The sequence below is a fragment of the Tursiops truncatus genome, chromosome 11, assembly GCF_011762595.2.
Source record: "Tursiops truncatus isolate mTurTru1 chromosome 11, mTurTru1.mat.Y, whole genome shotgun sequence".
NCBI classification, from domain to species: Eukaryota; Metazoa; Chordata; class Mammalia; order Artiodactyla; family Delphinidae; genus Tursiops; species Tursiops truncatus.
Genome location: NC_047044.1, coordinates 95,363,053 through 95,377,730, shown reverse-complemented (window position 1 = coordinate 95,377,730; position 14,678 = coordinate 95,363,053). Strand labels below are relative to the sequence as shown.

General features: G+C 42.4%; 1 protein-coding gene across 3 annotated transcripts in view; it reads left to right on the top strand.

Annotated features, from left to right (window-relative positions):
- Positions 1-14,678, top strand: part of LOC101333672 (solute carrier family 2, facilitated glucose transporter member 3) — a 76,125-nt gene that overhangs the window by 58,492 nt on the left and 2,955 nt on the right. The window contains exons 1-10 of one of the 3 annotated variants that reach the window (XM_073789074.1): positions 5,752-5,908; positions 6,029-6,111; positions 7,493-7,585; positions 8,127-8,287; positions 9,136-9,376; positions 9,841-10,003; positions 10,288-10,475; positions 13,223-13,327; positions 13,697-13,798; positions 14,410-14,613. In XM_073789074.1, coding sequence (XP_073645175.1) covers positions 8,241-8,287; positions 9,136-9,376; positions 9,841-10,003; positions 10,288-10,475; positions 13,223-13,327; positions 13,697-13,798; positions 14,410-14,613 — 1,050 coding nt within the window. In that variant the 5' untranslated portion in view covers positions 5,752-5,908; positions 6,029-6,111; positions 7,493-7,585; positions 8,127-8,240. Of the gene's footprint in view, positions 1-5,745; positions 5,909-6,028; positions 6,112-7,492; positions 7,586-8,126; positions 8,288-9,135; positions 9,377-9,840; positions 10,004-10,287; positions 10,476-13,222; positions 13,328-13,696; positions 13,799-14,409; positions 14,614-14,678 lie in introns of those variants that run through there. The other 2 variants (XM_033867059.2, XM_073789073.1) reach the window with 2 other exon arrangements.

Below are 14,678 nucleotides of genomic sequence, written 5' to 3'. Positions count from 1 at the left end.
TAGTGTTAGTGAGGATCTGGAGAAAAGGAAACTCTCCTACACTGTTGGTAGGAATGTAAATTGGTGCAGCCACTATGGAAAATGGTATGAAGGTTCCTCAAAAAATTAAAAATAGGGACTTCCCTGGTGGTCCAGTGGTTAAGAGTACAGACTCCACGCTCCCAATGCAGGGGGCCCAGGTTCGATCCCTGGTGGGGGAACTAGATCCCACATTTCACAACTAAAAGAGCCCGCCTGCTGCAAGGAAGATCCCACATGCTGCAATTAAGACCTGGCGCAGCCAAATAAATATATATTTTTTTAATCCCCAAATTCTTAAAAAAAAAATTAAAAATAGAACTACCATATGATCCAGTGGTTCTACTTCTGAGTATTTATCCAAAGAAAATGAACACACTAACTAGAAAAGATATATGCTCCCCCACGTTCATTGCAGCAGTATCTACAATAGCCAAGATAGGGAAACAACCTAAATGTCCATGGAATATTACTCAGCCGTAAAAAAGGATGAAATCTTGCCATTTACAGCAACATGAATGGACCTAGAGGGGATCATGCTAAGTGAAGTAAGTCAGGCAGAGAAAGACAAATACTATATGATCTCACTTATATGTAAAATCTAAAAAAAAAAACCCATAGGTACAGAGAACAGTTTATTTGTGGTTGCCACAGGCAAAGGGCTGGGGGAGGCAAAATAGAAGGGAGTCAAAAGGCACAAACTCCCAGTTATAAAATAAATAAGTTATAGTGATGTACAGCATTGACGACTATAGTTAATAATACTGTATTGTATACTTGAAAGTTGCTAACTTTAAAATTTTTAAAATTCTCATCACAAGAGAAAAAAATTCTGTAATTGTATATGATGACAGATGTTAACTAGACTTATTAAGGTAATCACTTCACAGTGTTTACAAACATTGAATCATGTTGCACACCTGAAACCAATATAATGTTGTATATCAATTATACCTCGATAAAAAAAGAAACATTAAAGAAAAAAGTTTGTATTTAAAAATTGAAGCAGTGTAGACAAAGGCAAATACTGTATGTTATCATTTATATGTGGAATCTACAAAATAAAACAAAGAAATGAAATAGTAAAACAGAAACAGACACACAGATATTGAGATCAACTAGTGGTTACCAGTGGGGAGAGGGAAGGAGGGGCAAAACAGGGGTTGGAGATTGAGAGGCACAAACTACTGTGTATAAAATAAATAAGCGACAAGGATGTATTGTACAGCACAGGGAACATAGCCAATATTTTGTAATACCTTTAAATGGAGTATAAGCTATAAAAATATTGAATCACCATGTTGTACACCTGAAACTAACATAATATTGTAAATCAACTATACTTCAATTAAAAAAAAATTGAAGCAGCGTAAAAAAAAGTTTTAAGTTGTGTAAAATGTTTTTGTTAAACACAGCCTAATTAATAGGACTACATTTCTCCTTGATCCTTGAAAATTTAGTCTCAATTAAGATGTGCTGTAAGTGTAAAATGAAGATTGGATTTTGAAGATCTAATACCAAAAAAAAAGAATAAAATATCTAAATAATTTTTATATTAAATATGTGTTGAAATGAGAATATTTGGGGTATATTAAGTTAAATAAAATATAATATTACAACTGACAGCTCTTTTTTTTTCATTTTTTTAATGTAGCTACTGGAAAATTTTTAATTTCTTGTGTGACTCATTATATTTCTATTGGACAGAACGGACCTAGACTTTTTCAATAACTTGTTCAAGTTACTTGATTAGGAGATGATGCAATTATGTTTTTGATTTAAGGTAATTCCTCTAGCACTGGTGTGTGACGGATTACCTTTTGAATATTGGAGGAGGGAAGAAAGTAATAAGGATCTGGGAGCTGGGATTCGGTCCTTCAGGATGGGTTGGAATAATGAATAGCTGCAACCCAGTTCAGACAGGAAAATCAACATTTCTCAAATGTTTTCTTTCTTCACCCTGAGAGTTTATTTTCTAAGGTTTTTTCAGATTCAAAATAAACTCCACCTACACCCAACCTAATAAAAGAAAATTAACAAATAACATTCTATGCAACAGTTGTTCTTTATGAGGAACATTACAAACGCGAGCGAAGAGTAGGATTGGCTTTGGATGTCTTTAAAGCAGTCACTAGCTTTTTCTGTGCCTTGAAATGCCATTTACATTGTCCTGTTGAAGAGGTAGTTTTCCCTGTCTTTACTTTGACAAGGTAAATGTGTTTACAGCCCTTTGTTCCCTGGTTTTAGGATTTTGGCTCTGTTTGTTTTCCTGCTTGGTTATCATATTACCAAACATCCTCTCACTGGGCAACCTGAGAAGGAGATTGAGATCCAAGGTGGCAGATTACCTGCCTTTGGATCTAAGAGATTTCAGGTCATGATTCATTCATTCCCATTCTTCTAAGCAGACCTCCATTAAACTGTTAGGTGGGGAGTTCATAACATTCCTCCCCAACCTATTCCATTTTGAAATTTATCGACCACCTTTCCTCCGCTGGCATTCTCCGTGGAGACTGGTCACCAGAGCTGCGGCTCCAGCCTGGGTGGAGCTTGGAATCTCGTGGTGCCTGCTTCCAAAGTGCACCCAAGACCCCAGTCCCCCAGCCAATCCCCCCAGCACATCAGCAAACAGTCGTATTGAGCAACTGTTATCTGTGGCCCACAGTGAGGGTTGCCTAACTTGGAGGTCCCCGTCACCTTGGGGACAAGTCCCGTTCCTGATCTGGTTTCTGAGAAGCAGGAACTTATATTAAGTCCCACTTGCTCAAGGAGTATTCATCTCAATATATTCAGCATACTTTTAGATTCCTGAGATCCAGCTGAATTCCAGCTGTTACCGTTTAAAAATATACATTGATAGAAGTGTTCTCTCTCCCTCTAAGCTGCTTAGCTTCCTTAAAGATAATTTTCTCAGACTGAGTTTAGCCAGAGAAAACAGGTTTCAGATCTCTCTCCCCTTCACCCTCCCTATTTTTCTACCAAACAGAAAATACCTACAGATTTCAGACATCTAAATCCTGACCCTCAGTATTGTTTCACTACACTGGTTTTACACAAGTTATTCGGGACAGGTATAATCCTAGGCCTTTACAATTATTTCATCTGTTCTTTCAATAAGTATTGGAAAAATAACTGTGTTCTGGAGTTACATTGGAACCTGCTCTGAGTGAATGAAGGGCAAAAAGACCTACTTTTTTACTTTCACTGGTGCCATTTACTCTTGCAAAACGTTAAGGAATAATTATTCTAAGGCAAGGGAGAGGGAGAAATAAAAGACAGTGATTTAGAGCCAAGAATGACATTGTGAGGGAATTCCCTGGCAGTCCAGTGGTTAGGACTCTGCGCTTTCATTGCTAAAGGTGTGGGTTCGATCCCTGGTCAGAGAACTAAGATCCCACAAGCTGTGTGGACAAAAAAAAAAAGAAGAAGAAGAATGACATTGTGAGACAAATAATAAATAAAAGTCAAAGAATGGAGAAAAGACTCGCGTGGGCACATGTCGCTGTGAGGCTTCAGGGTCCAGCCTCCAGCCTCCTGGGGCTGCTGAGAACTTATGTGGCTGGTGGGACTGAGGAACCGAATTGCTAATTTTAGTTCATTTAAAATATTTTCCCGTTAAACACAACTTTGTTGTTTTGATTAGAACGACATATTACTTTAGCTGTAGAAAACAGAGTCTAAGTGGGGATGTAAGATACACACGGGATTTCAAAGACTTAGTAGGAAAAAAGTAAACTATCTTAATAATTTTTAAATTGATTATAATTTAATCAATTATAGTTTAATATATTTATAAATCAATTGTAATTTAATCAAACTCAAATAGTATTATTTTGGCCATATCAGGTCAAATAAAATAATTATTAAAATTAATTATTCTTGTTTCCTATGTTTTTCTTTTAAAAATTTTAATGCGGCCACTCAGAAAACTTAATATTACATAAATGACTCAGATTGAATGTTTATTGGCAGCGACGCCATACAGGATATTTTGTCCTTTGGCTGCTAAATTCAGTTGCTGTGGTAACTAAAGGGGCCTCTAGGCTCAGGGTTTCCTGGAAGATTGGGAGAGAGGGGGAGGGGAGGAATGACCTCAGGGAAGGTTTTTTTGGTTGTCACGTTTCACTCATCGCCAGTTCTCTCAGCTAACAATGAGATGTAGAAAGTATCCTCATTTAGTGGTTTCGTTTTGTAATGTATAAAAATACCGAATCAGTATGTTGTGCACCTAAAACTAATATGATAATGTAAGTCAGTTATACTTCAGTTTTTTTTAAAAAAATCCTCATTTCAGGAAAGACCACACGATGTGGTCTGTTTCAGGTCCAGTACTACCAGTTTGAATTCCAGGCTCCCAACCAAAACCCCAAGGGAAGGTGCACTTTCTTCAGTGGCTCCTCTCGCATAATTCTACCTCTTTACCGGCTTGTCGCACCCCACCCGCCCTTCCCCTGCAGGGCCTGCTAGGCTACAGATTAACAGGCATTAGGAATTTGACTACTGATGTTTCCCCCCAGCAAAGCCACCCAGCTCTACCTACGACGAACTCGTCCTCCTTCGTTAACTCTCACACGGGAGCACTTCTCTCTCCTTTTATTTTCCTTCATCTTCCTGTGCTCACAGTTTTCTTACCTGTCTTTCCTACTCAATCTTGCTCGCTTTACTTGTATGGCTTAGAAATCAGATATTTATCTCACCCTTTTCTTTCAAGAAATTCACAGCCCAGAAGGAATAGGATATTGCTAATTAACTCCAGTTGTGTAAGAATCAGTTGGCCTCGTCCCTTTTTAATGCTTTAAGTGGCAGAAGGGAAGCACCATAAATTCCTTGAGGGCCAGGACTTTTGTGTCCCATATACTGATGAATCCGTCTGATGGGTAGTATGTGCTCCGCAAATACCTGTTGAACGGAATTTGATCATTTCCCTCTCTCTAGGTACTGTAAACCCGAGACTAGAGGCAAAATACTGCAGAATGGGTAGAATTCAGAATGGGTGGGGCGTTGGTGAATGCCGTATTTTCAGGAGTTTGGATTGTGTCCCATGGGCAGCTGATTCTCTCTTTTCTGCTGCCCAGGAGAGTTGGTTTGGCTCCTAGACACTCAGGTTTTCTCCCAGGAGACAGTATGCTCATCAGAGGACAAGTAGAGCCAAAAATTCTTCCAATTCTTCCTTCACTCGCTTTCCTTCTCTCAGACTGTCCTTCCCTCCCCTTCAAGATTGTAGACACAGCCTACAATCAAAGAGCAGCTGATAAATTCATAGGATTAGGAATAGTTTCAGTTTACACTCCGTCAACCAACGTTAACTCTCACATAGTAGCACCCACTCGACTTTCCTTATATAGATAGCGCTTATCCTCATCTCTTTACGGATTGATTCAGTTCTGAGCACTTGCGAGAGCAAAAAATAAAGTGTATCTGCCCTCCCTCCAGGCTTTTCTGGTAGCATTTTTGTCTGTGAAACTAAGAGGCTGTAGCTGCTCTTAGAAGAGGAAAGGAGGACGAGCTTCGGAAAAAAAAAAAAAAAAACCACGGAGTAGGGAGGGTGGAGGATGTGGTTTTAAAGAGATGGGGGGGTGTGGTCTAGGGTGGGGGCAGAGCTTGAGGTCACAAAATTCCGGGAGGTCCGGAGATCACTGGGGGCGGGGGCGGGGTGGGGCTGGGGGGCTTGTCGCCCAGGCTCCGCCCTTTGCGGAGCTTATAACTAGGTGCCCATCCTAAGGGTGCGTGAGGAGACGTTGGAGCGGTACCGAGGACCTGCCTGAAAACTTGCTGCTGAGAAGGACATTTTGGAGGTTTTGTTGGCTGGAAGAGGGGTCTCTGGAATCCCACTTCCAGATCTTTATTGAAGATTGAAAGGAATTAATTTAGGGCCATGGGGACAACGAAGGTAAGAACGATACAGTTACTGGTTTTTGCTTGTTTGGGGTACGCTCCGAAAGGCAAGCCTTAATGGTGATGGCTGTGCTCTCTTCCTAGCCATCTTAGAGCCTTTCCATTTCTTCCCCAGCCTGCAGTGCCGCAGTTCCACCAGTTCTCTTTGGATGTCATTTCCTATAAAGGATTTATCCCTGTTTGATTCACCTTCCTGTGGTAGGGAAAGTCACCTGGAGAAGTTGTGTTTGTTTCTCTCTCTTTTTTTTTTCTTTAATACAATTACGGGCTACTGAGAATGTGAGGATGAAACCGGTTGCGTGTTCAGGGGATCAGGGGCTGCTTGGTTGTGTTGATTACGAGTGTGGGTCTGAGAACCAGCAAGAGGATTTCTCTGGACGCCTTAGACCTTGAAAGGACCTGGGATTTGTTTTGGGGCCTGGGTCGGTGTCCAGTCATCTGTTCTATGACCTATGGGATTCCCTGGATACTAAGGAGAGAGAATTCCAGTTGTCCTTCCTGTTGTGGTCGATTGTGAGTGCACAATATTTTAATGTATTATTGTGTTATGGACGCAGTATTTGTAGGGAGAAAGGTATTTTCATTCACTAAGGTAACTTACTTGAAAATAAAAGAAGAGAAGGGATGAAAACGTGGGAAGGCCCTCAAGAATAGTAAATGATGAGAGAAAAAGAAGAGGTTTTTACTAAAAGGAGAGGATTAAACAGAACGCGGTGCCCTGGCGGGGCTTCAGGGGTACTAGATGCCTGGGAGGCAAGGTCAATTTGGGGAACTGAAACTCCTGGCCTGCCACTGTCTGACCTGAGAGGGAAGGAGTTTAAGGTGAGGAGGGGTTGGGGTTCTCAGGCGTAAAAAGTGAGCTACCTTGAGGTGGAAAGTAAGATCACGCCCACTGGAATTATTCCCAGCAAGGTGAGTGATGACTGGGTGGATTACTGCACAGCCCCTCACAAAATGTCTCCATCTGGGGTTGGGCGTGAGCTTGTGCTCGCCTCCTGGTGGGTGGGTGGGGGATAACAGTACATTATTAAGTGAACGGGAAGAATTTCAGATGGGACCAAGGATACAGTAGGTTGATCCTGTAGATTACGTGATGCAGTTAAGACCAGCCTGGTGATGACGACACACCACCAGTACTCGGGCTTCTGTGGAATCTGGGGTACGGGTGAGCATACGCTGGATCTAGCTGTTTCCAGAGTCAATTGTTCTTAGCAATCCTAAGGCATTTTACTGTGCCCTCACAATTTTTTCTATTCCTGAGCACAGTTCTATGCTTGCTCTTACCTGGGGCTGTCTTCTGAATGCTTCCAAACCGACTAACCCAGTTATCTTAACTTCTCCCTTTTCTCAAATTCTCTTGCCACTTTCCCCAAGTTTACTCTGCATGCTCACCCATGTATTTCCAGATAAGCTCTTCAGTTCTTTCGTGTTCCTCATTCATTACCTAAATCGTTAAGTTTTTGTTGTTTTCATACCGCTCACAGGCTGAGTTCTTCTGATATATACATCTTCTTAATAAGAGGCAACCATCCATCAAGAGTTTTGACTGTTTCTTCTCTCCTCCCCCCCCCCCCCCCAGGTCACCGCCCCTCTGATCTTTGCCATCACGATTGCTACAATAGGCTCTTTCCAGTTTGGCTACAACACTGGAGTCATCAATGCTCCTGAGGAGGTGAGTGCCAGGCAGCTAGAGTTTGGAATAGGATAATTATTCCTTTAGGTAGTGTTTCCAGAATTAACAAGTTTAGACACACTTGGTAGGTAGCTTGGCTAAGACCTAGAGGGGGAATGATATTGGTGGGGGTCTATTTGAATCATTGATCAAGGCAAAAGGCTCAGGGGCTCCCTGTACCCTGGACTGTACCCATTCTTCCTCTCACCCTACGGTGACACACTTCCTTTATTATCTCTTAGGGGTTAGTTACAAAGTCTCAGGGTGGGAGGGTGGCTGGGATAGTCACCAAACAAGAGTACATCAGTACTACTACCTACTGGAATTTTCAGGACAAATAAAAAATTATTCTTTTCAGAGCCGGTAACATTAACTCCAGTGTTACCTGTCTCATCCATTGCCATCTATTTATTCCCTTGATCTGCTACCTAGAAAGTAACTGTAATGCTGTTCTCGTAGGGAGGGGAAGATCCCCAATGTTTGTTTCTTTCCTCTTCCAGTTGTAACCGTCTCTTCTCCCACCAACCATTTTAATTTGCAGATCATAAAGGACTATCTCAATTACACTTTGCAAGAGAGGTTCAAAAACCCTCCCTCTGAGGTGGTACTCACGTCCCTGTGGTCCTTGTCTGTGGCCATCTTCTCCGTTGGTGGTATGGTTGGCTCCTTTTCTGTTGGACTCTTTGTCAACCGGTTTGGCAGGTATTAATACTTTTTTTTTTTTTTTTGGCTGAGTTGGGTTTTGGTTGCTGCACGCAGGCTTTCTCTAGTTGTGGTGAGCGAGGGCTACTCTTCGTTGCTGTGCGCGCGCTTCTCACTGCAGTGGCTTCTTTTGTTGCGGAGCTCAGGCTCTAGGTGCGTGGGCTTCAGTAGCTGTGGCGTGCGGGCTTCAGTAGTTGTGGTGCACGGGCTTAGCTGCTCCGTGGCATGTGGAATCCTCCCAGACCAGGGCTTGAACCTGTGCTCCCTGCATTGGCAGGCGGATTCTTAACCACTGCGCCACCAGGGAAGTCCCAGTTTGGCAGGTCTTGATCAGAAGCTGGGCAAGGAAGGGGTCTATACTGGTTGCATTGAGGACAAGAATTGAGGCTTAGAGCAGGGAGGTGAAGATGCATTTGAATGAGAGAACCTCAAATTCCCATCAAGGGAAAACTAGTCCCACAGATTGCTGGGCTCCAACCCAGATTCAGGCCTAATAATTACTCTGGGGTAGGGTGGGATAATTTTAATTTCTAGCAAATTTCTAGCTGATGCTGTTAGTTTGTGGACCACTTTGAGAACAACTGGCCTTAAAGTGCTTGCTAAAATTCTAGCCTACAGCTAGGACGTAGAGGGGAGAATCTTAAACAAATTCTTTAGGTGAGTGTTATGCATACTGAGGTGTAAGAACCATTGATCTTGATTATCCCAACCAGATATGTTCTGATACTAGAAAGTGGAAAAATTAGACCAAAAGATATGTGAGCCTGGAGAAGAGTAGAATGATTAGGAAAGAAGGGGGGGATCAGGTCTGTTTTGCTAACTTCACTTGTTTTTGTTTAATCTTTCAGGCGCAATTCAATGCTTATTGTCAACCTGTTGGCCATCGCTGGTGGCTGCCTTATGGGGTTCTGCAAAATAGCGGAGTCATTTGAAATGCTGATCCTGGGCCGACTGGTTATTGGCCTCTTCTGTGGACTCTGCACAGGATTCGTGCCCATGTACATTGGAGAGATATCTCCCACGGCCCTGCGGGGGGCCTTTGGCACTCTCAACCAGCTGGGCATCGTTATTGGGATTCTGGTGGCCCAGGTACTCTAGAACTTACTGAGTGTTAGTTTCACAACTCATTAAATGAATTTACATAGAGAAGACAGTCAAGAGAATGTCTGGCACAGAGAACTGTCTTCAATATCCTATGATAAACCATAATGGAAAAGAATATATATTTCTTTAAATATATATATATATATATATATATATATGCATAACCGAATCACTGTGCTGTACAGCGGTAATTAACACAACATTGTAAATCAACTATACTTCAATTGAAAAAAAGAACGTCTGGCACACATTCAACTATATATGTTTCAGACATTAATTAATATTACTATAGTTCACAGACAGCTAAGGAAGCAGGCAGGGTAGAAAAAGTAGAAGAGACTATCTTTTCCTGTGATGAAAGAACAGATGATCTTCTGAACATTTTTTTAAAATCAACTTGTAGCCTGTACAGTATGGAATTTATAGTATTGTCTTTGTCTGGTTTCTAGATCTTTGGTCTAAAAAACATCTTGGGGACTAAAGAGCTCTGGCCGCTGCTCTTGGGCTTCACCATCATCCCAGCCATCCTCCAATGTGCTGCCCTTCCATTTTGCCCTGAAAGTCCTAGATTCTTGCTCATTAACAGAAAGGAAGAGGAGAGCGCTAAGGAGAGTGAGTACCCTTCACGCCTTCACTGTAGGAACCTTAGGCTTGTGGTTTGTTTTAGGATGAGGACATTGGATCTGGTTTTCGTCATCTTTCCCTGTCTGATTATGCTTAAGTCAGAAACTTGCAGCCCCTGAAGGATGGGGTGAGAAGGCGAGTTAAAGCCAGATGCTGGTTGAGCCGCCAGATGCAGGGCTCATCTGGGCGGCTTCTTCCCATCCGTCTCATGGGGAAAAAGAATTCGGGACAGCGCCTCACCATTAACCTTTCCTCTTCATGCTTTTCACCAGTTCTCCAGCGATTGTGGGGCACCCAGGATGTGGCTCAGGACATCCAGGAGATGAAAGATGAGAGTATAAGGATGGCACAGGAAAAAAAAGTCACTGTGGTGGAACTCTTCCGAGCCCCCAGCTACCGACAGCCCATCCTCATCTCCATCATGCTCCAGCTCTCTCAGCAGCTCTCGGGGATCAACGCTGTGAGTGCCCACTTGTCTGTCAAACGTGTCCTACAATATTCCACTTAAAACACCTGACCAGAGGTGAATAGCATTGGTTGCTCACCTTCTTTTATATCCAGGGGTCCCTCACAATGCTTGCCACAGAGCAGCCTCTCAAAACATGCTCTTTACCCAGGTTTCCATTTCGTTTTTTTTTTTAATTTTTTCATTTTTGTTTATTTTTAAATTTTTTTGGTTGGATCTTAGTTCCCCAACCAGGGATCAAACCCATGCCCCTTGTAGTGGAAGCATGGAGCCCTAACCACTGGACTGCCAGGGAATTCCTATTTCTTAAAATTATCTATAGTACATGTTTTCCATGTGGAAAGATGAGAGAATCAGCTAAAAGTTTGTCACCCTTAGCCTTGGAACTTATAGTTAACGTTTGTCCTCTTCCAGATTTTGTTTTTAATATACAGAGTATCACAATTTGTCAATTTTTATTAATCCTCTTTCTTTGACCACTCATTTTAAAAATTTTCAGTCCTCTTTAACTCTGATCTGTCTTATTACATGATGTTATCGGTGATAACGTAAGCCATATAATCAAAGCAGATCTGAGAGTTGCTATACCTTGGGTTTTTCCCAGGACTGTACAATTTAAAATCAGTGTAAAGCCCTGGGGAGCAATTAGGAGGTGTGTGGGCACACAGGCAACCTCAGAGTGAGCTGGGCTTATCATTCTCTATATTTTTTACAACTTAGAATAGTGACTATGATAGTTAAGTGTGAGGCAAAATGCAAGCTAGCAGTGGGCAGGTAGCCATTGTGTTCTATGCAAAAATCAGCTTCTGCTCTTGAGTTTTGGTTGTGGGCAGAGAGGGTATTCCTACACCTGTCCTTCTGCAGATAAAATATTTGGATATGAAGAACACCCACCCCTGTCCCCCTTCTAAGTACTGGTTCACGCCCTGAGGGTTTCCCATCGTAATGTGATCAGTGTGATCAAATCGTTTTGTGACAAAGCGTTTTGCAAAACACATGATAACTCAAAATACAAAGTTTGTCCTTAGCCTTTTCTGCCTAACGCACCACAAGGATACTTGTGTTTGAAATCGCAGTGCATCTCCTGAGGACTCAGAGGCTGTCATATCAGACCTTGGGAGGAAAGATAGTTTGAAAAAGCCTCTCAGGTGGTTTTGATGGATATCAATCTCCAATTTCCACATTTGAAAAACCACTGTAATTCAAATATACTCTCAAGACTTTCCAGAACAGCGAGGCTGGGACTAGAGTGAGGTGTCCAGATACAAGACGTGTCCTGAGAAGGACCGCCTTCTTCAATTCTATACCCCAGGCGCCTGCTTGCCTCCCCCGAGTCGAAGCCCTGCAAAACAGGATCAGAAAAAGACCACCCCGGGAAAGTTACAAATGATAGATGAGTGCTCTGCTGGTAGGACCTACCCATCGCCCAGCCCCTATCTCCGCCCTTTCAGGAAATGGTGTGTGAAAGTCAGTTTTCCAACCTACCTTTGAACAAAGGATGTTTTCTAATTTCCCTTAAAGGCAGAGGGGGTAAGAGGCTGGATAGTGTTTACCCAGCAGAGTAAACTGCCTTCAGGTAAGATGATGTGGCCTAGCTCCATGGCGCCAGGCAGCAAGATTTTACTGTAAGAAGTTTGCTTGAGATGAGCATATAACGTGTTAGGTTTTTGACATGTGAGCTTTTATATAAGGAAGAGAATTGGCATAGCTGTTCATCTCTGGTTTTAACTGTTCAAACGTCTTTCCTCACAAGCTTTATATTATTAAATATTCTTCGATTTTTTTTTTTTTTTTAATTCCATGCTTCTCTCCTAGAGCAGCAGTTTTCAATGAGGATGACACCCCATATCTCAGTTTCCAAGAGCTCAGCCTGAATCTTATTTTGGAAAATATACATAGTTTCTATCTTAGGTTGTAGGGATTTGAAGACTTGTTTCTGGAGACGGTCACTCCCATTGTCGAAGCATATGTTCATCAAAAAGTCTGATGAATACTGGCTGCTACGAGGGCAGGTACTCTGGGTGAAATCATAAACCCCTAAACCAAACCTGAGGGACTGAGCCATCTAGATCCTGTTCCCTTGTTATCTCGAGGTCTGAGACCAGTGCTTTGGCATCTCTTTAGCTGTGGTAGTTGCAGCAGCCCTACGTATTAGCACAGTGTTGAGCAAATAATAAAAATAGTATACATTAAATTGTAGTTTATTTAATAGTGTCTATTCAATTAAAATAATAGCTGGTGTTAGTTTGTAAAACACTTGCAAAGACCTAGTCCCTGGAATTCCAGCCCAAGTTCTGCTTCTAAATCACGATCAGGCTGAGGTTACTCTTCAGTTTCTTCACTATCAAGTGGAGACATCAATGCCTGTCATTGTTGGTCGGGGTGGGAGTTGGAGTAAGTCTATTGGAAAAGTGTAATTGAAAAACTTAAAGGGACTTAAGCCTTTATATGTAAGTTACTAAAGTAAACTTAAGGAAGAGGCTAAATGGAGCAGTAAGAAGAAGCATAGTTAGAAGGAAAAAAAAGTGGAAATAAGTAGCTAGAATTGAAGACGACTGAAGAAGAGAATAGAGATAAGATAACAGAAGATCATTGTTTGCGGAAAAGATACCGTGATTGAACAAAATCCCTGGGAAGTACTCCTTAACTTCTGGGACTTTTCTGAGTTGATTTTTTGGAGGGTTCCATGTAACTGCTATGCACAATTGTATTTCACAGTTGCATCTTTTGTTCCCTGTTAGGTGTTCTATTACTCGACAGGAATCTTCCAAGATGCAGGTGTCAAGGAGCCGATCTACGCCACTATTGGTGCAGGCGTGGTTAATACCATCTTCACTGTGGTTTCTGTAAGTTGGATGTTTTGATCATTGTTGACGTGGGAGAAGAATTCTTGCTACACACGTTCAAGGATGGGTTGCATGTCCTTCCACACCCCCCTTCCGTCATTTAGTTAAACTTTTTCTCCTTTAATTCCTTTTGGGGGAAAAGGGCTATTGAATGGGTAATGGGTAAGACAGTCTTCACTCTTCAAACACATAGGGAATGGATGGGCAAGAGGAAGTATAGAGGGGATTCTGTAGGGTGCTTTTAACTTGACGCTGGAAGAGAGCAAGTGTAACTATAGCAGGTAGCCTGCTGTTCGTCAGGCAGGTTCCAGAGCTCATATAGTTGTTTTCATGAAAGGGAATGCAGATATTTCTTTTTTATTCTTTTAGGTGTTCCTGGTAGAAAAGGCAGGGAGGAGGACGCTACACCTGATAGGCCTCGGAGGGATGGCTTTTTGTTCCGTCCTCATGACGATTTCTTTGTTATTAAAGGTGAGTCTTCTTTGCGAAGGAAGGGGGTGGGAAGGGGGTGGTGCGGAAAGGTGAGGGGGTGGGTAGTTGAGGTTTGGAGATCATACAAATGACATTTGGGAGAGGCAACATGCCCAGAGTTTTAAGACAAGTGGCTTAGCAGAGATAGATGATTAAATTGCTATAATCCCTATATCTATATAACATATAGTTTGTAAAATACATTATCTCATCTAATTCTTAAAGAAACCTTGAGGTCATTATTCCCCTTTTACAGCTCATAAGATGGTGTCAGTGCAGAATGACACTTGTGATCACACTGCTAGGTTTCAAAGACCCGAGGCTTCTAGGACTTCCCTGGCGGTCCAGTGGTTAAGACTCTGCACTCTCAGTGCAGGGGGCACGGGTTCAATCCCTGGTGGGGGAACTAAGATACCCCATGCCGTATGGTGAGGCCAAAACAAAAAAAGAAGAAAGAAACAAGGACCTAAGGCTTCTAGGTCCAGTAACTCCTTTATACCGCGGGACGGAAGGAACTTTTCATTATCAGTCAGTGCTCATCTCTGGGGAGCTGGATGCTGCCTGGGGCCTGCTTTCTCTGATACTAACTTTCCTTTGTTCCCTTCTCGTAGGATAATTACGGTTGGATGAGCTTTATCTGTATTGGGGCCATCTTACTCTTCGTGGCCTTCTTTGAAATTGGCCCAGGCCCCATCCCCTGGTTTATTGTGGCTGAACTCTTCAGCCAGGGACCCCGCCCGGCTGCCATGGCAGTGGCTGGCTGTTCCAACTGGACCTCCAACTTCTTGGTTGGACTGCTCTTCCCCTCAGCTGCAGTAAGTAACCTAAAACTCACCCAGCCCATCTCGAGACCAGCGAATACATAGTTCTGCCTAGAAAC